Genomic DNA, 24811 nt, shown 5'->3' on the forward strand with positions numbered 1-24811 from the left:
AAGATCCCAGGCCTTCTCTTGTCTGGCTGAACAGTCACAACTCTCCCAGCCTTTCCTCCCATACGAGATGCTCCAGTCTGTGAATTATCTTCATGGCCCTTGGCTGGACTCTCCAGTATATCCATGTCTCTCTTGTTCTGAGGAGCCCAGAAATGGACCCAGGACTCCAGATGTGGCCTCACCAGTGCTGAGCAGGGGGAAGGGCCACCTCCCTTGAGCTGCCAGCAAAGCGTTGTCCACTGGAGCCAAAGCTGCCATTGGCCTTCTCTGAGACAAGGGCACATTGCTGCCTTGCACTCAACCTGCTGTCCACCAGGACCCCCCAGCTCCTGTCCTTCCAAGCTGCTTTCCAATTGGGTGATTCCTGGTATATGCTGGTGTGTGAGAGATTTGTTCCTCCCCAGATTTCACATTTCTCCTGGTATCTTTTCCAAAAGGAAGATACCCTTTCAGGAGAACTTCAGAAAGCAGTGGTGAACAAAACTGAAAAAACCCAAACAAAAAAACCCCAAAACTTAGATCAGTCCTGAAAGTTTTTAATGCTCCTGAATAGTTTGATTTTCTTGGTTTCTAAGGGTTAATTGTAACTGCTAGTAACAGCACATTACAAAATGGAAAGAGTCTGTATTTGCAGTGTGGATGAGTCACACAGCATAAAGGCAGATTCTAAAGGCAGCAATTTTGGTGACTATGTGAACTAATGAGTTTTGGGATTGACTTCAGGCAATAGAACATATGTTTTACCGAAGAAGCATGGTTGTGGCAGACTCTGTGACACACATCACTCAGCATCTGCAGTATCAGGCCCTTCACTCTATCTCTGTGGCCAAGGTATGTAATCCAAGTTCTAGTAATTAACATCCCTAATTAAGTTTTTTTTAAAATACTGAGTTTAAATTAAAGTATTTTTTGCATTTTTTTCAAAATCTGTAGTGTAATGCTGTATCATAATCCAGAGATATATAAGCTTTCCAGTAATTCCAAGCTTTTTCCTAGAAAACAATACAGCATAGATGGTTACCTATTTTTTGACCAAGAATGGTTCCTCTCTTCCTCTAAACTGCTGCAACTCTTGTCATCATCTTCCTGTGTTCTTTTTACATTTTATTTCTAGTGATTTTTCACCAAGTGGCCTTTGCTTACCGCTTTTCTGATGCACATTCATAAAGCAATCTGTTGCAGGTCTAAGCAAACAGGCTGTTATTTAAATCTTTGTCTTCTTGGAAAAATAGCAGTACATGATGACTTACAGGAGCATACTGTGGGCATAAGTTCTCTGTTTCACTGTGGGATAAAATGGCTTCTTTTGCTTGTACAACCTTGAATTTCAGAATTCAGAGCAAAGGGGAAAATGAGACTTTAGTATGGCTGTTCTGATGTATTACTGATTGGTTTTATTCTTTCACCACATCCACCAGCAGAATTACGAAGCATGTATGCTACTGTTACTGGTGCAGCTATTAAACTTCCTTTTTATTTGGCTGTAATCTCAATTTATGTATCTGCCATCTCTATATTTTCTAGGGTAAGCAAAAAAATAGTTGTACTTATAAAAAATTTATATACAGATATATATCTATGTAGCAGGAGTAGCATGAGCTGAAGAGGTTCCAAACTTCAAAGTCACTAAAAAAAACTGCATCTTCAAACACTTCCTGTATATATATAGATAGATTACTTTAATGAACTTCTCAAATTATATCTGTAATTACATTACAATTATTTTTAAATGAATAGAAATATGCTTAAACTTTTGTATTGAAGGATATTGAAAAGAGCGCTGGTGCGAGCAGTTCTTGATATTTTGACTACTTATCAGAAAATATGTAAAAAGGCAAATACTGGTAAATAGAAGGATCCATTAGTGTGACTTAACCTATGTTCATGTTGGCTGCACATATTCCAAGAGTACAGACAGGTAATATCACTGAATTGGCAGAGTGGATCTGGATTCAGGTAACTGTTCACAAAACATAACTTGTTTGCAGAAATACTCAATTTGTGACAAGTCCACAAGCTTTGGGAAGAAGTAGTAAGCTATTGCCTTTGGGCTTAGACAACTTTCCCCTGAATTTCTGTGTCTTTTTGTCATCAAGAAAAGGGTAATTTCTGATAAAAAGTACAGTGAGCAACGCCTGGATGTCCTCTCTGCTTTGGTGTTGGCTGAGAACACCCTCGATGGGCCAAGTACAAAACAGAGGCGGCTGATCGTGTCCCTTGCACTGAGTGTGGGAACACAGATGGTAAGTGCCATGGTTGTTCCAGCCCTTCATTTGTTTGCTGGAGTGTCTTATGAAAAATATCAGCTTGTGATCTCATGTTTTAGTTTGGCTTTTTTTTTTCCTTCATTTCTGCAGAAAACATTTAAAGATGAAGAACTTATTCCCCTTCAGTTAGTTCTGAAAAAACTGGACTTGATCAGTGAACTTACAGAGAGGTAAGCAGTGACAGCAGTATATAGAAGGCAGAGTAGTGTCTTGGGGGAGCTCATTGTGTGAATGGCAAAATCTGGTCTCTGCATGCTGGTGGTGATTTTTACATGTGTTGTAGAGCAGGGATGGACAGAATGAGTTCCAGAGTTAAGCCTGACGCTTGCTTGTCTTTGGCAAGTCATATTTCACCTGATGGGTGATTATTTAGAAATTCTGTCACTTTCCTGGGTGACTTGGTTTTATGATAAGCTGAAGTGTTCCCCTTAACCCAACCCCAAAATTTCTGAGTTAGTACCAGTCTGTTTGGGAGATTGGGCTGCTAGTTCACGTGTGACACCAGGTTTTACTGCTGCTGTAGTTACAGTGCGCACTCAAGATACATCACGTTGGCCATTTGAAAACCAGGTCAATATGGCTGTTCCAAGTAGCTTTTACAGAGAGGGATGAACACCTTTAGTGGCTGACTCCTGATAAAATCCTTGGATAAATGTAGAGAAGTTGTATCAGGACAGGCCTGTTTCTCTGTTGACTCAGGAGAAACTGAGACTGTATGTTTGGTCTCTAGGGTACTAATTGCATGTAATAAGAAAAGTTATTTAGGACTTTGCTGTAATTTAAGACTTAAGTCTTTCAGAGACTGAGTTAACCTTTTCTTTAAAGCTGTCACCTTTTATTTATAAAAGGCTAATAAAGAAAAAAGATAAATTCTTTAATAAAGAACTTTCTTCTGAAGGTCAGTGCATCTGGAACATTAAAATAATGGTGTAAAACTTAGGCTCAAAATGCACTTGCCTTTAGTTTAAACACACTCACTGTGTTAGAAGAATGGTTTCTTCCAAATCTGTGTCTAACAATTCATCTTTTCTTCCAGAGTTCGAGCACAATGTGACTGTTGTTTCTTGTACTGGCATCGAGCCGTCTTTCCAATCTACTTAGATGATGTCTATGAAAATGCAGTGGATTCTGCTAGACTACATGTAAGTAATAATGTTACAACTTACTAACTGTTGTGACAGATTCAGACTAAGAGATGATAAACCTAAGACTGAAGCTCTTAAAGGAAAAGCTCAAAAAGCAGATCCCTGATTACTACTGAGTCAGAGTTTTCTTCTCATTCTGGAGGATATAAAAGCAGTCTTTGGTTTAAATCTACCTATTAGATTTCTGGTAAATCTCGGGTTGCTATTGTCAACTCTGTGTCCATCTGTCTCGTTGTTCCTCTCTTCACTCTTAATTTGAAATGAACACTTGCTAGACTTGAACATTAAAAGCCTTTGTTCCTCTTTGTGGTTACATATTTCTAAAGCAGATATCACTGTGTTCAGTGATTCTGTGTTGGATAGTTGTCCTGTAGCTTTTTGCACCCCTTGTCTCTTATCCCCTTGCTGAAGTACTGTGTACTTGCTGCAGATGTGAATCATGCTTTGGCATGATAATCCTGATAAAAAACATCTCTTCCAGGGTTGTACAGTACTGAAATGAATAAAGTGAAAATAATTTCTGATGAAATAGCTAATAATTAGGATCTTCAAGTCAGTAGGAAATGATACCTCAGATAAAGGACAGGACATTTCAGTAGGGTTTATGAAGTCCATTTTTAATAAAAATGAGAAGACTAGTGATTCTGATTTTTGTTAGCTTTGAACACTATTTGAGGTGCTGGTGACATATGTGTCTGTTAATATTAGCTATTTTTTAATAAGTATATGTTTAGTGCACTACGGGACTGTGTACCTGCTATGATGCATGCAAGACACTTGGAATCTTATGAGGTGCTTCTGGAATGCTATGACAAAGAAATCATGGAAGTGCTCAATGAGGTAATTTGTTGTGGCTGGGAATTAAACATACCACTGTGCTTGAAATATCTTTAGCTCAGATTAACTATTGTAATCTATTACAATATTGAATTATTGTAATTGTAATTATTGTGTATTATTAATACACAATAAATACAATTAATAATTATACAATTCTTATTTTTAGTAATAATATTACAATAGCTATTGAGTTAGCTATTGTAATGTATATTAGCTATTATCTATTGTAGCAAATCTGATATGATCTGTAAAAATAGCACAGACAACTTCAGTGTGAAGTATTTTAATAAGTGAGTTTTTGGTTTGACTGGTGATTTTGGTTATTTAAGACTCATTTTTAGTTGTATCTGTGTTGGCTGGGAACATGAAAATACTGCACTCTAAATTATGTAAGTTAACAAAATCTCAGGTTTTTTTGACTGTGCAGACAGAGGAGTGCTTTCTGTCAGATTAGCTTCTGTTTGGATGAATGCCTAAAATAAATGCTACTGTTCTTAGTGTGCATGCATGGCTTTTAGTAGTGAGGGATCTGCAAATACAGATGGCCTCTTAACTGAATTATTATCTAGACTCATGAAGGAGGTTTGAGAAAGAAAATGCAAATTTGGATTTCCTGAGTCTTAGTTTTTAACCTTTGAACTATGCTTTTTATTTAAGACAAGTTCAAGACAAAACATTACATATTATTCAGAAAATCAGACCAAATTTCTTATTGCAAGACTCTTCCTCACTGAATTTGTTCTTACTATTTAGATAGATAGCCATAAGCTTAGTTTCCCTTAAAATGAGAAGTGAGAATACTTGAGTGTAAGGTGTGTTAGAACTTCCATATGGAAGTTTTAGTCACGTAAAAAATGGCATTTGGTAGGTAAACCTTTACATTTTCTGAGCTGTGTAGCTTTTTCTTGCTATTGTGTAGTAGAACAAGAACACAGGAAATCAGTGTCTTTCTGGTTCCCAAGTATTTATTCACTTTGACTTGAGTGGCCCTACCAGAGCAAAGCTTTCTTCACTAGTTTAATGGTCTTACACATTTGTGGAGAGAAACTTTGATTCTGCTAACAGCATTGTAAATGGACACTGAAGATGACTTTTTTTTGTGGTTTGTTTTATTTTTTGTGTGTGTGTGTTTGGGGTTTTGGTGGGTTTTCCTAATTATTTTTTTAACTTTCTTGAACAGCACTTGCTGGACAAATTGTGTAAAGAGATAGAAAAGGACCTGCGCTTATCAGTTCACACACACCTGAAGCTGGATGACAGAAACCCCTTCAGAGTTGGCATGAAGGACCTGGCTCACTTCTTCTTTCTGAACCCAATACGTTTTTTCAATCGATTCATTGACATAAAAGGTGAGGAGTTAAACATTTGCTCGGTTCTGTTGTTTTCATCTCTTATACTTTGGCTTTGTATAACTTTTCACTTCTTTCCACACTTTCCTAACTAAACAGGTAGCATTATTTTAGTTCATCCTTTTGTTCACAGCTTATGTAACTCATTATTTGGACAAGACCTTCTACAACTTAACGACCGTAGCTCTTCATGACTGGGCCACCTACAGTGAGATGAGAAACTTGGCAACCCAACGCTATGGTTTAAATATGACTGAGGCTCACCTTCCCAGCCAGACTCTGGAGCAGGTACAGTGCCCACAGGACAGGAATAGAGTTTAAACCATTCCACTGTCGTACCACTGAGTCACTGAAATTAAAGTTCATGAGCAGAGAACTGTTTGGAAAAAATCACCTTTAATTTCTAGTTGAATTGCGAGGCAGGATCTTTATCTTCCTTTGGAGATCACACTGATAGCAGTTAATATCCTGCTGGACTTGTATTGTTCATTTTTTTAACATAATGAAATGAATTGAATATGCAAATTCAGAGAATGTTTTCTTGAAAATTCAGTGTCAGCAGTTTGGCAAGCAGTAGATCCAGAAAACTGTTAAAAGTCTGGAATGACCTTTGAGTGTTAGGTCTTCTTTCCTGGTTTATTGCTAGCTTTTCAGCAGATTCTGCCTAGTGATCATCAAAACAAACTATTTCACAGGTTGGACACAGAGGACTTTGGGACACCTGTGAATTAGATTCTAGGAGAGTGCTTTAGAGACTCCTAAAAGCTGCTAAACATGGTGACATTCAGAATAGAGTTGTAGTGTCATCAAGTTAATGGTCAAGATATTCACTGTTAGAAGGTCTATAGATTGCATAGTTTTGAAGTCTTTCCTTCAAAATTTTTGATATATTGGATGTTTTTGGCAGTTTGCTTCATTCCCTCATTTGGGTTAGCACATTGGTGAAAGCTGTTAGAAATAGCCCTTTTTTAGTCATGTTTATGGTGGCTGTGTCTTCCTAAGCTGAAGGAGCACATAGAACTAAGAACTTCAGCTGTTTTTCTGGCCCAAAAGTGCTGTAGATAAATTTCTGTTTCCAGCTTTGGTTTTCTATTGTCCATATCTGATCAGCACATTGTTACAAAGAATTAAACAATTTAACAACATTGGTTTCATAATATTCATTTTGGTATGAGCTTTACTTCAAAGCAAAGACACCCCACACTTCGTAACACCCCAGCCTCAAAAGCCTGATAAAATCCCTGGCACAGCTTGGAAATAGGGTATATAAATGAAATCATCTCTAGGCACAATGATAATGAAGGGACTCCTTAGGGGAAAAAATTGTTGTACAATTTATATTGTAAACAGCAAACCTCAGTCTTTTATACAGGTTGGGTTAGCAATACTGAAAATTAGCTAGTTGCTTATTTCTCTATAGACATCTAAATGTCTATAGGAATCTCTAAGGCAAGGTTCTATATTTTAGAATCTGAAAAATGCTAATCTCAAGATAAACCTCAAATCTCAGTTTGTTATTTTTTTTATTGTTTAATTGTGCCTTATGGAATAGGCTGGAGGATTCCTTACTTTCAGGGGAAGCTGGCAAAAAACAGGCAAGAATGCAAATGCTAAAACATGGGCTGAGCTGCTTTTGTTTTTCCTCTATGCATTATCTTACAGACACGGAACAAAAATTGTTAAGAGGTTCTTCATTTTGCAAAGAAAAAGACTGCTTTCTAAATAACCTTCAAGTAACTGCAGAAACAGTATTTCTGCACCTTAGTGGTTAGGTGTGTCAGTAGTTCTTGAGAAGCTTTATGGTAATTCTTTATAAATAATATTGTTTCAGGGTCTGGATGTTTTGGAAATCATGAGAAATATTCATGTTTTTGTATCCCGCTACCTCTACAATCTGAATAATCAGGTAAGGTATATCCCACGCTTTTCCTGACATTTGCCTCCAATTTGAAGGGATTGCAAAATGCAGAGTGGAGTATATGTTAGAAAAGCCCGGGCTGAACATGCATAGTGAGAGGCTGTGAAATAGTATCGATACTCTAGAGAAACATCTTGGGGGATGCTACGACTCGGTCTCAGAGAATGTTATGTAGCATATTTCAAATATGTTATTCCAGTGGGATCACTGCATGTCAGTTTTCTGGTGAAGCTAGAAGGCAGCAAGGATAATTGGCTGCTATATAAGAACATACTAAGTATGTGATTTTTGAGCTTGAAAAATGTGTATCTGAAAATGGATTATTGGAGAGATGAAGCAGTGAACGACACAGAGAACATGGATAGGGAACAAACCTTTGGGGTTTCTCACAATGGGAGAAATGGGTGCCCACTACAAAAATGAAGGGCTTCCTAAAAGGGAAGAAGTACTTTCTCTCATAGCTTGTAATTCAGTAGTGGAACTTATTGCTGTGGTATATGAGAGGTCAAAAAGTGCAAACTGGTGTCAAAAGAGTTTAGACTACTTAATGTAGGATATAATCTCAAATATGGGAGTCTTGAGTGCAACATTTGCCTTATATTGTTGAATCACAGCTGTGTAGAAATCGTAAGAGTTTACCAGATAAAGTTAATTGTATCCATGCTGTATTTTCTTGGTTCTTTCCCTAATCACCATTATCAGCTGCTCTCAGAAATAGGATATAGGCTATTTATTTCAATAATTTATCACAGAACCAGTTTTGGGTAATTAACTTTATTTTTCCCTCCCTGCCTCCCAGATCTTCATTGAAAGAACAAGTAATAACAAACACTTGAACACCATCAACATCCGACACATCGCTAATTCAATTCGAACTCATGGAACAGGAATCATGAACACAACAGTGAGTATCTTTTGCACTGCTGCTGTTGGATTGTTTGTTTGTGGCTGTGCACAAAAACCTCCTCCTTGCATCTCATAATACTTTATTTGGTTATGCAGTTTTAATAATGCAGTAATAATGTTCTGTGTGAATTAATAAAACAAATCAGTTCTTGACTGTGGCACAAATCAATATCACAATCTTTTGAGAGTGTTGTCACTTCCAGTTACATAAATGTTAAGGAAGAGATCTAAAACCACATCAAAGGAGAGATGGATGTTCTGATTGGACTGTTCTGGACAGTATGCCCTGATTTTCTCCTTAGTGACACTTAGCAGACAGATACTTTTGCTGCAGTTAAAGTAAATCTTGAAAAAATGCAGTGTCAATTTTTTAAAATTCTTCTTGTACTTGTTATGTTTAAGAATATCAGTTTTTCAATTTGCAAAATAAAGGTACAGACCTCTGAACACTTGTTGGAAAAATGAATTCTTACTGCAAATCTTTTAATGATGTCTGAAGTGTAGGTAACCATTTTAACCAGCCAAAGGTATTTGCCTCTCTGCAAGGTAAATGCAAAGAGGTGCATTGTGTCTGCTACAGCAGGAATTTATCATTGGGATTCTCAAGGTTGGATACAGTGATAAAGGTATTTTCAGGTCAGTGCTTTCCAATCTGCTGCTTAAGTTCCACCTTGTTGCTGTTTCCTTTTTTCTGTTCTGGCTTTATCAAAAAAAAAAAAAAAAAAAGAGAAGGAACATTGAATCCACTCTCAAGTCATTATTTTAGAAGTAGAAATTACTAAAAATAAAGTTATAATGATTTCTTTCACTTTTCTTCTGAGAGTGGGTACTGTCTCAAAAATGCTGTTACGTTATTATTTGGTGATGTAGATTTATTCACTTCTGATAGTGAGTTATTTTTGCATATGAGAAGTATTGAGATATGTAGGGTAGAACTTTCTGCCCTATGAGAAAGTATTTTAGAAAACTTTTAGGAAGTGAAAAAGTTGTGTCAGGAGGTTATGGAGATTCTACAGACTGAGGAAGTTGATCATGTCTGCCTGTTTCAACTTGATATTTGTATTGTTTCAAAAGGACAGTTACAGGATATTCCAGATAAACTAATGGCTGTGTAGGGCAGGTGATCACCTGAAATACTGACCTTGTCCTGTGGTCCCTCTGCCTCTCCTGGAATAGAGTAGGCCTTCCAGGAGAATGTTTTTTATTTTTCCTTATTTTTTTAAAACAGTGAAATTAAAGTAAGTTGAGAACTTGCATTAGAAGTTACTCGGGCATGTGCTGAGAACAGGATGTTAGATGTCTGTTACTTCACTAACTTTCTTGATTTGACTGGGTTTCTTTCTTTTTGCTTTCTAGGTAAATTTCACTTACCAATTCTTGAGGAAAAAGTTTTACATTTTTAGCCAGTTCATGTATGATGAACATATCAAATCCAGACTTATCAAAGACATCAGATTCTTCAGGGAAGTCAAGGATCAGAATGATCACAAGGTATAGTAGCTTTTGAAGGCTCAAGAGTAATTTACTAAAAGGAGTGCTACTTTCATGTGACTGAAGGTGCACCAAACCATAACACTACTATTATTTAAATGTGTATCTCCAGACAAAGGGACAGCTTTTGTCCTGGAAAAATGCAGTGTTACCAATGTCTGTATTCAGGAGGGCTTTGCTCCATTCTGTCTGCTCTGTAAATATGGAGTTGGCTAAAACCATTCTCTCAGTGACCTAAGGATGACTTGATGGAGTTGTAGTCTATTGGAGGTTCTTAACTTCTTGTTCAACTCATGCATAACAATTTTCAGTTTTGAATAATAAGTTTACTTGAATGGAATCCAAAATTATGTGATCATGTAGCACTCATTCCAGTATGTCAGAATTTGGGAATGAGGGTCTGGTTTTCCATGCTAGAAAACTGTCTCAAAAATTGGAGAGACAATATATTTAGAAAAATAGACTGCTAGCTTCTTTGCATATCAAGTGCTTATCTCTTATAAGAATTCTCTTTTTTTTCACAAGAAAACTCTTTCACTTCTCAACTTGCAGAAGTGACTTAGTAAAATGACTCGTGTGAGCCAATACAGACAAGCAGGTATATAATTTATAAAAAAATAAAGCTGTAAATGTGGTGTAAAACTACATTACAAATGGAATTTTATTGATGGGATGAAAAGTTTTTTTTTCTAAGAGTAGGTAATTATTAAATTATTTTTTTTTCTAGTATCCCTTTGAAAGAGCAGATAAATTCAACCGTGGCATCAGAAAACTTGGAATAACCCCGGATGGCCAGAGCTATCTTGACCAGTTCAGACAACTCATAAGTCAAATTGGTATGAAATGCTATCTAACATGTTATAAATGTAATTAAATGGAAGAGATCTTCATCACCTGGTAGCTGACCTTTTAGCTCAGGCTAAAGCTAGATTTAATTCCAGTCAGGTGGAAAGTAGTTCACTTGCAGCCCATGCTAAGTACATACTCTCATCTAATTACACAGAAATGGCCTTTGCATGTCTTAATCTAAAATGCAGTTATAGCTTGCATAGATTCCTCTTCCCTTTTCAGTTCTTCTCTTTGTCATGGAACAGACTTTTATCCACACTGAGTGTATTTCCTAGTGCTAACTTCATGTATTTCAAAAATTTGCCATATATCCAGCTGAAGTATCCTGAGCAATGCATGATGTGACAATGATATTTTCAGCCACTGATGCTGTAAATGTACAGAACTGATCCGAACTTATAAGTGTTTAATGTGCCCACTGGAGTGAATTTGTACGAAAGTGAACAAAACCTTGGTTGATGATGCATTTTTGTTTTATTTCTCTACACAGACCTTTAATAGCAGGGTTCAATTTAACTTCTATAACTTGGCTTTCAGAGCCAAGTTCTGTGCCAGAACTACATGGCAACTTTAATTTATGTTTCAGAGCCTATAGGAGCTATGAAGAGTGTGTGTGTGTATGTAATTACAAATTGCTTCCTTGTTTTTTCATGTTTTTAAAGGCAACGCTATGGGTTATGTACGAATGATAAGATCTGGGGGACTTCACTGCTGCAGTAGTGCCATTAGGTATTTCCACAAATATTTCATTTTTCTCTTTGCTCTTTCTCTTCTCCTTGCTCTCTATTCTTGCTAATATTCCCTATGCCCTTACCTATTCCCCATAGATTTTGAAAAGCTCCACTTATATGCTTTCATTTAAGTGGAATTATTGAAGATAGTGCTAGGATTCAGCACTGTACAATCATGGACATAAATCACTAAAAATAAAATATATTCTATGGAAAAACATGGCAAAAGAGTGAATAGAAATACACATTAGTAAGGCATATAGTCCATAAGCCAGGAATTTGTCATGTTAAACAATTTTGAGGGTGCATTAAGGAAAAACAATACAAACCTTGAGGAATTTGGAAAGCACATTCCTTTCATACTTCTTTCTGTATAGATTATGTCTATGTTTATGAAAGGTCATTAAAACGTAGTAAATTATACATAATAAGAAATAGTTGGTTTTCTTGCCAATAATAGTAAACTTAGAGTTACCAAGAGTATCAAGCTGCTAGAGAGCGGAGATGATAGCTCAGTAAAAACAGAAGTACAAATAATGATGTGTATGTGTTTAGAAATGAGGTTAATAATGCCTGGATGAGAATGTATGACAGATGTGACATAATTTGAACTAAGTTGTTCAAGCCCAGAAAATTAAATTAAATAAATTATAGATTAGTGTAGATACTTCAATGGACACAGACAGCTGAGCATAATCCTAACAAGTAGTAAGTTTTCAGGTTTGTTCCTGATCTGGAAGATATCGTTAACTTTGAAGAGCTGGTGAAAGAAGAAGGACTCTCAGAAGAAACACAAAAAGCAGCAAGGTACAGTAACATCACACTTTTGAGGTCTGGGACAAGGGTGGGATGAGAGAATTGTCATTTTATGTTTATAAATGCAGCTATTAGTTAGTTATTAGTTATTGTATTGTATATGTATTGTACATGTATTAAAAGTTCTGCCTTTATGCAAAAATATTTGTTTCAAAACAAAGCAAATAGAAGCAGTTGTTTTGAAAATGTGAAGTAGCATTGATAGTAGTAGACCTAGAACCTGATTTCTTGAAGAAATCCTTGTCTAAAAGCTAACAAGCTTTCCTTGCTGTGTGCCTGAGCTCTACTTGTAATATTTTCAGGGTCTTAGATAAAGAAGATGCAAGTATTCTATTCATAGACCTTTTTTTTGAGATCAGTTAAATCAAGAAACACTGTTCAAATGGGCTGTAGAGGGAGGATACTCTCCCAAATCCTGGATTGTGGATAGGCAAAGGGCAAAGAGAAGGTTGTTATCCCAAGAGGTGGGTAAGCAAAGGGATTTTCAGCAGAAGCAGGTAGCTCATTGCTCATCTCTTGCAGGCAGCTGGACTCTGTGCTCAGTGACCTGACCCGGAACTTTGCAGAAGGAACCGAGTACTTCAAAATGCTGGTGGATGTGTTTGCTCCCGAATTCCGCAGCCCAAAGAACATGCATTTGCGGAACTTCTACATCATTGTCCCCCCGCTGGTGAGTGTTTGCATTGCACCGGGCTCTTGTCAGAGCAGGGTTGTGTTTAAATGTTTTGTACTAGACTGTAGTAGCATATATGACAATACCTTGTGACATTTGTGAGTCTTTGTGATCCCCAGACAACCTTTCATTCTTTCAGACCCTCAATTTTGTAGAGCATTCAATGAATTGCAAAGAGAAATTGAATAAGAAGAACAAAAGTGGAGCAGCTTTCACTGATGATGGGTTTGCCATGGGTAAGTTTCAGCACCCTCATTAGCCTTTGGGTAAGCCAACATAATGGACATTTCAGAAAAGTTTTGTTTATACTTTGTCTGTTCCCATAATTAAAAATTCCATAATTTATTTGGATATATCTTTGCTTCAAATGGATTTGAGGGTTATGGTTGTGTTCAGAATTTCCTAAACATGGAATAGCTGTGTATGGGAGCAGACAGTTTTAACATATATTGGTGCTTCCAAATTTCTTTCAAAGTTTGTGGTTCTCATCCAGATGAGAAGGAATGCAAGTATTTGGAGAAGTGATGTTTTAAAAATATATAAGCTTGTTCTTTATTGTGATTTTTCCTGATAGATTAATTGTAAATTAATAACAATTAAAACTATATTTGCATGGAATTATCATTAGGCTCATCCATTAAAGATATTCACAAAATATTTTGCAAATTGCATGTTGACTTTAGTACATGGTTTGTTAATGACTAGGTGTGGCTTACATTCTGAAGCTTTTGGATCAGTACCAGGAGTTTGATTCTCTGCACTGGTTCCAGTCTGTTAGAGAGAAGTATGTGAAGGAAATAAGAGGAGTAACTAAGCAACAGAAAGTGCAGTCCACTAATCAAGATGAAAAACTACTACAGACTATGAACCTTACCCACAAACGACTGGAATTTTGTTTACAGGTACAGCATGGGCCTCGTTATGTGTTCTGGTAACAATTTCTGTTAGTATTCTGTTATTTCTGTATTGGGTTCAGCACTTACTCATCACAAATCATGTACCTATGTTGTGATGGAGCTCATTGAGAGCAAAATCCAGAGGATTGTCTACAGCAACAATGCAGAAAGAGCATAAAGACTTAAGGTGTATGACCTGAAGGGAATGCCATTGGTTTTTGTGATACCTGAAGACCTGGTTCATTGGAATTCTTTGTCCCATGGAGTTTGAAATCTAATGCAATTAAATGCTTTAACAGGAGAGACTATCTTTTGGTTAAACTTCTTACAACAAAGATTGCACATAACGCTGTGAACCCTCAGAGTTGCCTGTGTGTTAATTCTGAGCTGTTTAATTGAATGATGCATTAGCTATCAAATAAAGGAAAGGTGCATTTGAATTTGGAAGCGCAGCATCTCAGGTTTCATCTGTGATGTGGTGCTTTCTCTCTCTTGATTGGAGAAGCCTATCCACAAATCTGTCAATGGCTATTTTTGCAGCCCATGATTACATTCTGTCATGTCTTGTTGGAATAGATAAGGCCCGGTATGCCCTCATGGTTCCCAGGAGTGTGCGCTGTTTGGTCCTCTGTTAAAAAAACACATCACTGAACCTTGTTCAGACACTGATGAAGATTGTAGTTTAAATTATTGGCTTGCATGATTTTCCATAGGCAAGTTGCTCTAAGTTCTCACTGCTGCTACAAGCCTCATTTTCAGCCTCAGTAGGTCAATGACAAATTTATTGCAGTGATGCTGCTTTGCTGAAGTTGCCCTTTAATGGAATTTATAATTTTTCTTTGTAAAATTCATGTGAATAAGGTATGAAAGGAGGAAGATTTTCAAAAGAATTTAAGTGATTTAGATACTGAATTCGAGGTGCCTAAGATGCTCATGAAAAGTCCCATTGATACTTGTTTACAAATTTGTGATACACTGACGCTCTTCTTCTTTATCTTTTCCCTTAGGAATTTGAACTCCTTTATTTTTCACTAAGTAGTGCAAGAATTTTTTTCAGAGCAGATAAAACTGCAGCAGAAGAAAGTCAGGAAAAGAAAGAAAAAGAAGGTGAGTGAATCTTAATATATAGAATATTTTGGCTAATGAGACTGTGTGACTTAATAGAGTTTCTTTTTCATAGATGCTTTCTTGCATATAGGTTGATTGAGTATTCCAGAGAGAGGTTTATGTGATATGGGTGATTAAAACTCAGCAAGAACAGCTCAAGAACTCCTTCTTTGGAATAGGTGAATTTCAAGCTGGGCTTCTGGGGTGTGGAAAAAAAAAAGCAGCCCCACAGAAGACCCAATTGGCAAAAAAAGCCTGGGACAGGGAGAATTGCATACTTGCAGTAATATTAAATTCAGTAACTTCAGCATCATACTTACCTCTTCAATTACCAGTGTTGACTGGTGGTGTTAAATTAAGTTTCACCTGTTGTACCAGCTGGTTTTCAACTTATATAGCAGATGATGCAGTTAGTGTAGATGTTCAGATGTTTATGATATGCTTGGTCTCCCACTGAATTTTGTATTCAAAGGATAAGATCTTAATTTGTGGTGTGGTCTCTTGACTAGGTAATACTGGTGTTTTGCATTTCTATTCCTGGTTGTATATTCTCCCTCATGAATGCTGAAAGATTCTCTTGAGAAAATTCTTTCCAAAGAAATGAGAGTGCTCCTAAGGATCAAGATATAGAAATGCAGTTTGGTCACAGGTTACTTAGAAACTCAGGGAACAGTATATTAAAAACTGAATTGGAAATAATTCCCCACTGTAGTTCTGACAAAGGCACAAGTAAAATTACTGTGAAATTACAGTCACTGGAGAAAAAGATCAGTTTTTTTCTGTGCTAGAAAAACAGTTTGTAAAGAAAAACTCTTTTACCATATTTGATCATATTCAGTGAAGTCGCTCAGATAAATATTCTGTGCCAGAAAAAAAAAAAGAAACAAATCTGAAGAACTCCAGCCAGTGTGGGAAGAATAGACCTGCTGCTCAGGAGGCTGTAGAAGACCATTTTGGAGAAGATCAGCTAATTATATTTTAGGTTAAATATTCTCTGTTGTGGTACCTGTTCGGTTCCCCAGGCAATGTGTTATGCAGTGGGAAAAGCTGGAAATGCATAAAAGAGTGGAAAGTTTTGAACATGGTAATAATATCTGTGCCCTCTACCATGATATTTGGACTTGGACTCTGAAAAATGTATGGGCATTGTATATGTAATGTTGAGACAAGTACTGCTGATTGAAGAACCTTTCACCCCAAATATGAATTTCTTCATAGGGCCAGGACTTCTTGTGCTGCAATGTCATGTTGCATATGCTGATCATGAAATACTGCATGAGATGTTGCTGTGACATCGTATATATATGCTAGGATTTGAGGAGTTTTGTTTTGAAGCGTGAAACATGATCTATGCCTTTATTTTTTATTTTCTTAGAAGAATCTGGTAAAGCAAGCAATGGAGATCTTTCCAACTCTACGCCTGCAGAGCCTGTTGTGAAATGACATGGCTGGTATGGGTGATGATTACTTACTCAAATAACTCATGTCCTTGTCTTCATCAGTAACACTCTGTAGGAGTTAAAGCTCTAGATTTGATTTACTTGCTTTGTTAAATCCAAGAGAAAATGTACAGTAGTATACTAGCATCCACTGAAGCTAGGTCTGTGTTTGTCTATATTTCCTGTAGAAACTCCTATTTTTCAGGAGTTTGCATTATTTACAGCACTTTCTTTAGATTGAAAATAATTTAATACAATGTTGACCTTGGAGGTAGTTATTTTAAAGTACAGATATGCAGATAAAAAAATCCTTATCAGTTTCTAGATGCATTCTTGCATCTCTGTCATAGCATTTAAAAAAATCCAAACTCATAGGCTGTTGGCCCAAGATTTGAACTGGCATCTCTTCAACCAGAAAAAAACCTTGAATCTAGATATTGGGTCTATCTGTTATCCAAAAAATGAGACATGTCATTGTGCAGTCCTGTTGCATTTAATGCAGTCACAGATTGCACTGTGGGTGTAACAGTGTATGTTGTGAATATATGTTAAATCTATTACACAAAATGGAAGTGCTTATTACTGTTTAATTCCAAATCCCCTTGTTATTATTATAGACAGCATTTGTACTGTGGGAGCTTAGGATCCCATCAAATATTTATTTTCCCCTCATTTTTCCCCCTTATCAAAGAATGGGAAAACAAGAAAAGTGAACGTAACAAATTACTTCTCATTTCATACTGAAGGTCTGATTTGCATCCACAGAAGTAAGGAAATCCAGAGCCAAGACAGAACCACAATCAGCTCTTCCTTTTATGACCAGACACTGTGATGGGTGTCTGTAACTATTAAGTGATCTTACAGTTCATGAATATGTTGTGCCTATTTGCAAGTTTCAGCCTCAATTCTGTATTTCCTAGCCTTTGTAGGTCTGTTGTACCGTGTGTTGTTCATACAGTCTTACATGCCTGATTATTAACAATAATTGCACTGCAGGCTCAGAAGCTGCTGAACACTGTGAGAACTCTGTATAACATGTGTCCATGCCTGCAAGTAGAGGTTCTAGATTGTGCAAAAGTTATTTGGATTCCTAACTTAAGTAGCTAGACTTAGCTTAAAAGAAAACACCACTTCTATTAAAATATACAGGTGTGTTTTAATCTCCCAGAACATAACACCCTTCTAGTTCTTACCAACAAGAATAAACTATTCTAGTCAGACCAGCTGAGAGAATTACCCTTGGGGTTTTTTTTTTTGGCACTCTTAAACTCTCTTTTTAGACCAAACTTGCTTTAATACGTGTTTTAGTGGTTCAGATTGTTCCACCCACTCTTCGGTCATTGGTTAAAACAATTCCTGATGTATTTTTGATTCACCCTTTCCTGCCAGTCACTTCAACATTCAGACAGCAAGGATGAATGTTTTGTCGCAACTGGAAAGACCAGACTGATACGAACGTTCCATTTGTTGGTTCTGAGAACATGACACACAAGCTTCATGGACTGTTAAAATCAGCTGGGCTCATTAAAGTTTTTATTTTTAATTCATTATAACTGCCCTAAAGAATGCTGCATTACTTGATTTATATTTTTGCTTTTTTACTTTGATACAGGTTTATGGTTTTTTTTAATTTGTGTACACTTTTTTTGACCAAACTGTGCCCGCACTGAACGCTCAGTAGCACTGCCAAGATCAGCATTCTTGCTGCTGCTTCCCATCCTGCTGCAGTTGCTGTGCCCATCCTTCCACATTCCCATCTCTGCTGAAGTCACCTAAGTTCGTGGAGTGGAAAGGCCAAGTGCTGCGTTTCCTTCTTCCACAGCAACGGCAGAATCACCCATAGATGGTGTTCCTTTCCCCAGGATGGCCTTGCTAGGGAGCTGTGTATGGCCAAGACACAGCCCACACTCTAGTCTGCACTTGTATTTTCCCTTCTACATCTTTTTTTTTTATTTTGGAAAGACATTATCTTGCTATGGTAGGACTTTGCAGTTGAACATAACGTGAACTGAGCGCTGTCTTCATGTATGGTGGTTAACAAATTCACGTGGTTCTGGTGATGGAAATTCTAGAGGAAAGACATAGCCTATTTTTATAGACACCTGTTTAATCTGGGAGAACTGAATGTATACTCTATGTGGCAAAAATATATACATACACAAATATGTACAGTGATAATAGAGCTATTCTTGCTAATACAGGACTGTAGTTTGTACTTCCTTCTTTCTCTTTGTCATGTAGCAGCATAGACATGCAGAAAGATTTTTCTTACCTGAAATCCAAGGTGGGTCCTGGGTTTGGATGTCACACGTGACACTGAGTTGAATTAAATCCTTTTTTCTCTCCACAAGGATATGGAAGGGGGGCAAAATTCATGCTGTGGTGCTACTACTCTTTCTGTTGCTTTTGGCCTCCTGTTGCAATTACAGGAACTAAATGGACCCTAACTGGTTGTCTGGAGATGAGACAATGGAGCTAAAACAAAAAGTCCTCTAAACTAAACCAGATGTGCTCACTCAGAAATTCCCAGGAGTGATAGATGTGAGGATGATGAATTTAGTTTTTTTTTCTTCAGGACAGGGTTAGAACAGGCTGAAGGCCAGGCTCTCACCCCCAGCAGGCAGCTGTCACCACTGCCCTCAGGTGTTCAGCCTTGTGCCAAGGCTGCTGGAAGTGGCAGCAGCTGCTCTCCCAGGGGTTGTGGCCACACAGCTCCCTGTCAGCCCTGCCACCAAGGGTTTGCATGGCCCCAGCAGCACCCAACTGCTGCAAACTCCTGCTGATGAAAGGGCACATTCTGCAAGTCCTAATGCAGCCTGGAACCAGAAGGAAATTTGAGTTGCATCAGACGTCCATCAACAGCTGTTTTCAGCTTCTCAGGTACAAAGGACCAAATGTAATACTTAATGTTTCCTAACTCATTGTACAAAAGGGTATTTTGTTACTCCAGTCTCTTTGGTTTGTGAGTAGAGAACATTATGTACATAAAACTGTGTTAATAAATGCAATTTTGAGAACCTCATTCCCAGTGTTTTCAGTAACACCCGTTCAGTGTTAATTTTTTCAATAAGAAAGCTTCAGCTTTTATTTATGAAGAAGTTTTTGTGTCAGTTACTAACAGTTTTCTTCCACGGTACTTTTAAAAATTCAACAACCAGTTAAATAACATTTATTACACATCAAACACTTCCAGGCTGGGGTCTTTCAGATACTGTTGCACAGATTCTCCTTATGGAAAATCTAGTCTCTGGGTGACTGAGAAGAGTTAGGTACCTTATCCTGATTAATATAAACTGTGCTACAAGTTACACCCCCCCCACCCTCCCCCCAACAGCTCTTTATTTTGTCTATTTTGTTTCTTCTTGCAAAGTAATGTTGCTGATGTTTGCAGGACAGAAAAGAAATGTAAATTTATTAGCCAAATCTCTCTAGTGTCTAATCTCAGGAAGGTACTATGAAACTTGTCAATGCATTGTAGACTTGTAATCTAACATTTTATTGCTCAGTTTCTTAAAACCAAAGGTTGCTGGTAGACTCAGCTGTTGCATGTCACCACAATGTTAAAAATACAAAGAATTCTTACTATAAAAGTACTTATTTGTCCTACTATTACCATCTCTGGCAAGAAACCTAACCATAGAAAAAACTGCACACAGCTAACATGCCACATTCGTTGCCTACTTCTGAGGTTTGCATATCAGTGGTATTTAGAATAATAAATCAAGGAGGTACATTTTGCCCATTATTTAATTACAGAATGTGAGAGTGTGGTCCCATGGAAGGTAAGAGCAGGCACTTAGATTTGTTTTGTAAGCTTATTCTAGATGCAATATAAAAATAGATTATATTAATAGGAAAAATTTAGTGTTTAACAAATTGTTTTGTAAATATGCTAACACAAAAGCTAAATCTCATTATACATAAACTAGACTAAAAGTAACTTCATCTGAAATAAAGTAGATAGTGCATTTTTAACCTTCATTCAGATGCACATAATGCAAACTATGAAAATTGACTATGGTAGGAAATTTGAAGCCTGATATTTGTTAGCGGAGCTGGCAGCTCACGCAGATTTCAGTGGAATGAGAGAGGCTGCTGGCCCTGTAAATGTAAGAAATGCCATTAACCCTCGGTGGCTGACAGCTGTGCTCTCCTGCCCACCAGCAGCACGGGGCTCCCCTCGGGATTGTCAACTCCGCAGACACAGCTCCACCCTACACATTCCCAAATGCAAAATGCCTCGAGGGCACAGTCCTGCTGTGCTTGGGCTGTTAATCCAAAGGGACTCCGCTGCAAAGACACCACTGCTCTCCAGCAGGAAAGGGCAGCTGGCCTCAGGTGTGCGCAGGTGACCGAAAACCAGAGATTCTTGCAAGAAGACTCCCTGCTTATGCTGCTCCCACAGGCTGCAGGAAGTGACAGGAGCTGCTTATGCTTCTGATTCCTCCCCTCCTTCATGCATGGTTCCATCCTCTTCTGACACATCATTCAGAAGTATGAACTTCCCATCACTTGTTAATGGCACAGACTTCATTAGCTGAGCTAATGCTTCTGGATCCTAAAGAGAAGAGAGGTCAGCAAGCTGCCCAGTACTTCTTGCTAAGCTTTTGCAACTTTGTTTTTTTTAACAAGCTTTATTCTAAAGATTTGAAACATAAATAGTACCTTTTGGTTAACTAAAGCCAACCCTTGGGTATTTAAGAAGAAAAAAAAAAAAGTAATTAATTTTGAGCCTTTATTCTGCTGTTCTTTAGTTATTGAAAAGCCAGGAAAAAAGTAACTGCCTCAAGAATTCATTAAACACATGCTTAGTGATTGTGACTAAAAGCTCATTGTTCTGAAATCTTAGCAGCAAAAATATACAGCAAAAACTAATGTCACATCTGTATTGATAAAATGTATTTACAAGGAACCTGGTCACTGCCGTTCATTTAAAGTGGAAAAACACTGTGATTTTCATCCCTAGGTGAGGAAAAAAAGATCTAAGTTTCTAAAAGTGAAACAGCAGTGTTTGTGATTTATACATCATCCCAAAGAGTTAGGTTTTTTTTTGAAAACTTTGCTCATAACTTTCAGACACAAACATTTGGATTTATGTAATTTTGAATTTGGATTGGGGTGGCACATTTTATCTCAAATTGTGTTACTGAGAAATCAAACAATATCTGCAAAACTTTGTCTGTAGGAGGGGTAGCAGTTTGTTTTTCTTATGCACACCAGAGGTACTTGGCCAGTGCAGCCAAAAAGCAGAACATGATGTATCATACAGATGTGGGGAATTAAACAAACTTACCCTCTGTGCCTCAATAATTTCTTTTCCCAAGCTAATGGCATAGCAAATCTACAAAGAAGAAATAAATATAAAGTTCTGTTCAGTTGTGGTTTGGTTTTTTAATTAAGAGTAAATCACACAAATGTCAGTGCAAACTTAGTCTTAAAACCAGGTCTAAAAGCAGAGGTGGAATACCAATTTGCTATGCTAAATAAAGAACACTATCTTGGGTTCAGCTTCAAAGCTCACAGAGGCTGGTAAATCTTTGCACTCACCTTGGTTAGATTTAGTCACCACACTTTATTCCCACACTTGGGGGAGTGTCTGTAGGGACAAAAGTTCTGCATCTCACTCCTTATTTCTGTTACAGCAGACAGCAAACAGCCAGTGGTGTTAGCACATACGGCTTCACAGCTGTACATGTCTCAACATACCTGACATTCCTTTTGTTAGTGGTGCTGCTGGACAGCACTTTCCCATCTCTCTTAATGCTAGGATTAGCAATCCCATTCTTTCGTCCTTATACATGCTGCTGCATTATCTGTTCATTTGGTCATTTTTAGACATAAGCCAGTAAAGGCTTGCATGTTAACACAGGCTTTCTTGGCCAGAAATTGAGCTGCTCTTGTTTCTATAGCACTGTTTCCCAGATGTGTAAGCCAAGAAGCCACAGACCTCTTTTCTAAATGAAAAATTGTATTAAATGTTAGGCAAACCTTTTCCCCTTCTGTGTTGCTCTCAAACACATATGCGCTCATGGAGTCTTCTCCCAGAGTCTCACTGAGGTGGATCACAAAGCCAATCAGTCTCCTGTTCTCCTGATGAGCAGCAAACTGTGTCACAGTGGTGAGTTCAAACTGGAAAAGAAATAGTTTACTTGTTTTAATCAGCTCAAGTTAGCAGGCTAGCTCAGGTTCATGTGACTGAGTAGTCACTGCTGTGATAGAAAAAGTTACTTACGCTTGCTCGTGTAACTTGCGTTTGAGGATCTATTAACCTGCAATTAGTAGGGAAAAAAGAAATTTTTCTTAAGTGATTCCTGGTAATTTCAAGGTCATTTATAATAGAAAGGCAGTAAATCCAGCAGTTTTACAGATGAGGAAACATGCACAGGATCTGGTGCTTGAGCTGTGATGGCCAGGTTCAAATCTAGGCCTTGACTCTCAGCTGCCTGACAGGCACAGGTCAGAGCACCTTTTTGAGTCACTCAGAAAGCATCCTGAGTGCCTGGGCTAACACAGTGCAGAGGGACATAAACACACCCCAGCTAAAGGGAATGTCTGATACCGGCATATTCTACAGTGACACTACTGTTAAAGGACATTGTTAGGAAAGAGAATCTTCCAATCCATTGTTTTGCATCTTTTTTTGTATCTTTGACAAAAAGGCCCTCTGCATCCCTTAGATTTTGATAGAACATTCCTACAACTTGGTCTGGAGGATTATTTCTAGGTACTCCAGAATAAGAAAAGAGATGTTTCTTTCTAGGTAAAGTGACTCTTGGGATCTTGCTTCCTCAAAGGGTGTGTCTCAGAAAAACAAAAACAACGATATGTAATTGACCACAAATTGTATGAAGAGAACAGAATTTTGACAAGTTAATGCTTTTACAGTACCTCAGATTCTTGCTGGTGACCATGAGGTGGGATTCAGTCATGCGGAAGATGTTGTGAATGGCCCGAGCGGCCAACACTTGTCTCATGGCTTCATAAATCACCTCGCACGTCTCATCGGACTGAACAGCCATGGACCCTAAAAACCGAACCACGAACATCTGCTGCAGCAGGGAATCTGCAAGAGAAAAGCCATGACTTCCTTCACTGTGCTACTTCAATTTTCCAGTAGCTCAAACTATCAATGGAATTATTTTATTCACTATGGAAATTCAACAGTAAGCCTGTGGTTGGTGACCGTCATGAGTGGTGGCTTTCTGCCATGAGTCACACAGTGCCCTGACCCAGTTTCAAACTGTGAACAGGCAGTGTGGAGGTGGGGAAGAAAATTACTGCAGTTGCCTGAAAGCTTTAAAAGTGTGACTGGTCCTTTATGCTTCATTTGATAAGAGAATAAAATTCCCTTGCCTGTTTTGCTATTGGATGCGCATAAACTGTGATGAATTTAGGACTGCACAAGCCTTGGCTTCCATTAAGCCTTGTACGTGCAGCCCTTTCTTCTGTGTCCTTCTGACCTTCCATGCAGCTAGGCCCAGTGAGGTTTTCACCAAATCCTTCCTTGCTCCTTGACTGTCACCGTAAGATTTAATGACAGCTAAGCAGCCATTATGCAGCAAAGCCATCACTTGACCAGGCTCTCTTTATGGCCAGTGGTGAGCAAGGGAAAGCAGGGTGAATGTTCAGAGCAGTAGATACTGCTTTGGTTCTGAGAGCAGTTTTCTGGCAGGGCTGTGGGTTCCAGGCACAGGGTAGGAGGAGAACAGCCAGGCCCTGCATGTGCTGGTACAGGAAGGTCACTTTACTATGGGTCTCTTACTTCTGCTCCACAGTGTCAGTTGTTTTTCTTAAGAGACACTAGCTAAAATCATCACTAACTTTATTTGGAAGAAAGAAACACTGACCTTCCTCCTCATCTTTGCTGCTGTGTTCAGATTCCCCAAATGGATTTGCACGCCTGTAGAAGGAAGAATTAAAACTTTAATTACAGATTCTGGTCATCACCACAAACAGATGCTGCAATGCTTCATCTCGCCTAAATTCACACTGTTACACTGATGGATCACTGTCTCTGGCCATACCTGCCACCTCTGTTTTGGTCCAGAAATTCCATGGCAGGCAGTACGATATCAAATTGGATTGGTGTTCCAGGAGCAATGAGTTGTGTGGAGTCTTGAATGCCAGCTGATTCACTGGGAATTATTTTGTCATTTTCCATATTCTTCACAGTCTGGCTAAAGTACAAATGTAAAAAAAATTATGTTTCTATCCATCACTGACGCTCTACCCTTGCTCTGGAAGGGAGACAAGATTATTAAAAAATCCAAAGCTGGACTTAACCACTATGCAGACATGTAAGGTATTTTCCTATCTGCCTGTCACTGAGGACTCTAATAATTTTTTTTTTTAACCTAGTATTATTTAGGACAAAAGTAAACATT

At 37.9% G+C, this 24811-nt stretch overlaps 2 protein-coding genes across 5 annotated transcripts in view; one reads left to right on the plus strand and one right to left on the minus strand.

Annotated features, from left to right (window-relative positions):
• Positions 1 to 19367, plus strand: part of LOC131593110 (WASH complex subunit 4) — a 39123-nt gene extending 19756 nt beyond the window's left edge. For 2 of the 4 annotated variants that reach the window (XM_058865319.1, XM_058865323.1), the window contains 18 exons: positions 724 to 831; positions 2097 to 2243; positions 2358 to 2437; positions 3304 to 3409; positions 4136 to 4252; positions 5433 to 5601; positions 5735 to 5889; positions 7433 to 7507; positions 8319 to 8423; positions 9782 to 9916; positions 10644 to 10752; positions 11428 to 11494; positions 12217 to 12303; positions 12835 to 12982; positions 13125 to 13221; positions 13691 to 13887; positions 14889 to 14988; positions 16364 to 19367. In XM_058865319.1, the coding sequence (XP_058721302.1) occupies positions 724 to 831; positions 2097 to 2243; positions 2358 to 2437; positions 3304 to 3409; positions 4136 to 4252; positions 5433 to 5601; positions 5735 to 5889; positions 7433 to 7507; positions 8319 to 8423; positions 9782 to 9916; positions 10644 to 10752; positions 11428 to 11494; positions 12217 to 12303; positions 12835 to 12982; positions 13125 to 13221; positions 13691 to 13887; positions 14889 to 14988; positions 16364 to 16431 (2070 nt within the window). In that variant the 3' untranslated portion in view covers positions 16432 to 19367. The remainder of the gene's footprint in view (positions 1 to 723; positions 832 to 2096; positions 2244 to 2357; positions 2438 to 3303; positions 3410 to 4135; positions 4253 to 5432; positions 5602 to 5734; positions 5890 to 7432; positions 7508 to 8318; positions 8424 to 9781; positions 9917 to 10643; positions 10753 to 11427; positions 11495 to 12216; positions 12304 to 12834; positions 12983 to 13124; positions 13222 to 13690; positions 13888 to 14888; positions 14989 to 16363) is intronic. The other 2 variants (XM_058865322.1, XM_058865320.1) reach the window with 2 other exon arrangements.
• Positions 19368 to 19492: 125 nt separating this feature from the next.
• Positions 19493 to 24811, minus strand: part of LOC131593111 (DCC-interacting protein 13-beta-like) — a 33364-nt gene continuing 28045 nt past the window's right edge. The window contains exons 15-21 of the mRNA XM_058865324.1: positions 24452 to 24604; positions 24275 to 24327; positions 23316 to 23490; positions 22660 to 22696; positions 22416 to 22556; positions 21721 to 21768; positions 19493 to 20985 (exon numbers count right to left, since the gene is read on the minus strand). Of these exons, the coding sequence (XP_058721307.1) occupies positions 20857 to 20985; positions 21721 to 21768; positions 22416 to 22556; positions 22660 to 22696; positions 23316 to 23490; positions 24275 to 24327; positions 24452 to 24604 (736 nt within the window). The 3' untranslated portion in view covers positions 19493 to 20856. The remainder of the gene's footprint in view (positions 20986 to 21720; positions 21769 to 22415; positions 22557 to 22659; positions 22697 to 23315; positions 23491 to 24274; positions 24328 to 24451; positions 24605 to 24811) is intronic.

The sequence above is a fragment of the Poecile atricapillus genome, chromosome Z (genome assembly GCF_030490865.1).
Source record: "Poecile atricapillus isolate bPoeAtr1 chromosome Z, bPoeAtr1.hap1, whole genome shotgun sequence".
In the NCBI taxonomy this organism is placed as follows: Eukaryota; Metazoa; Chordata; class Aves; order Passeriformes; family Paridae; genus Poecile; species Poecile atricapillus.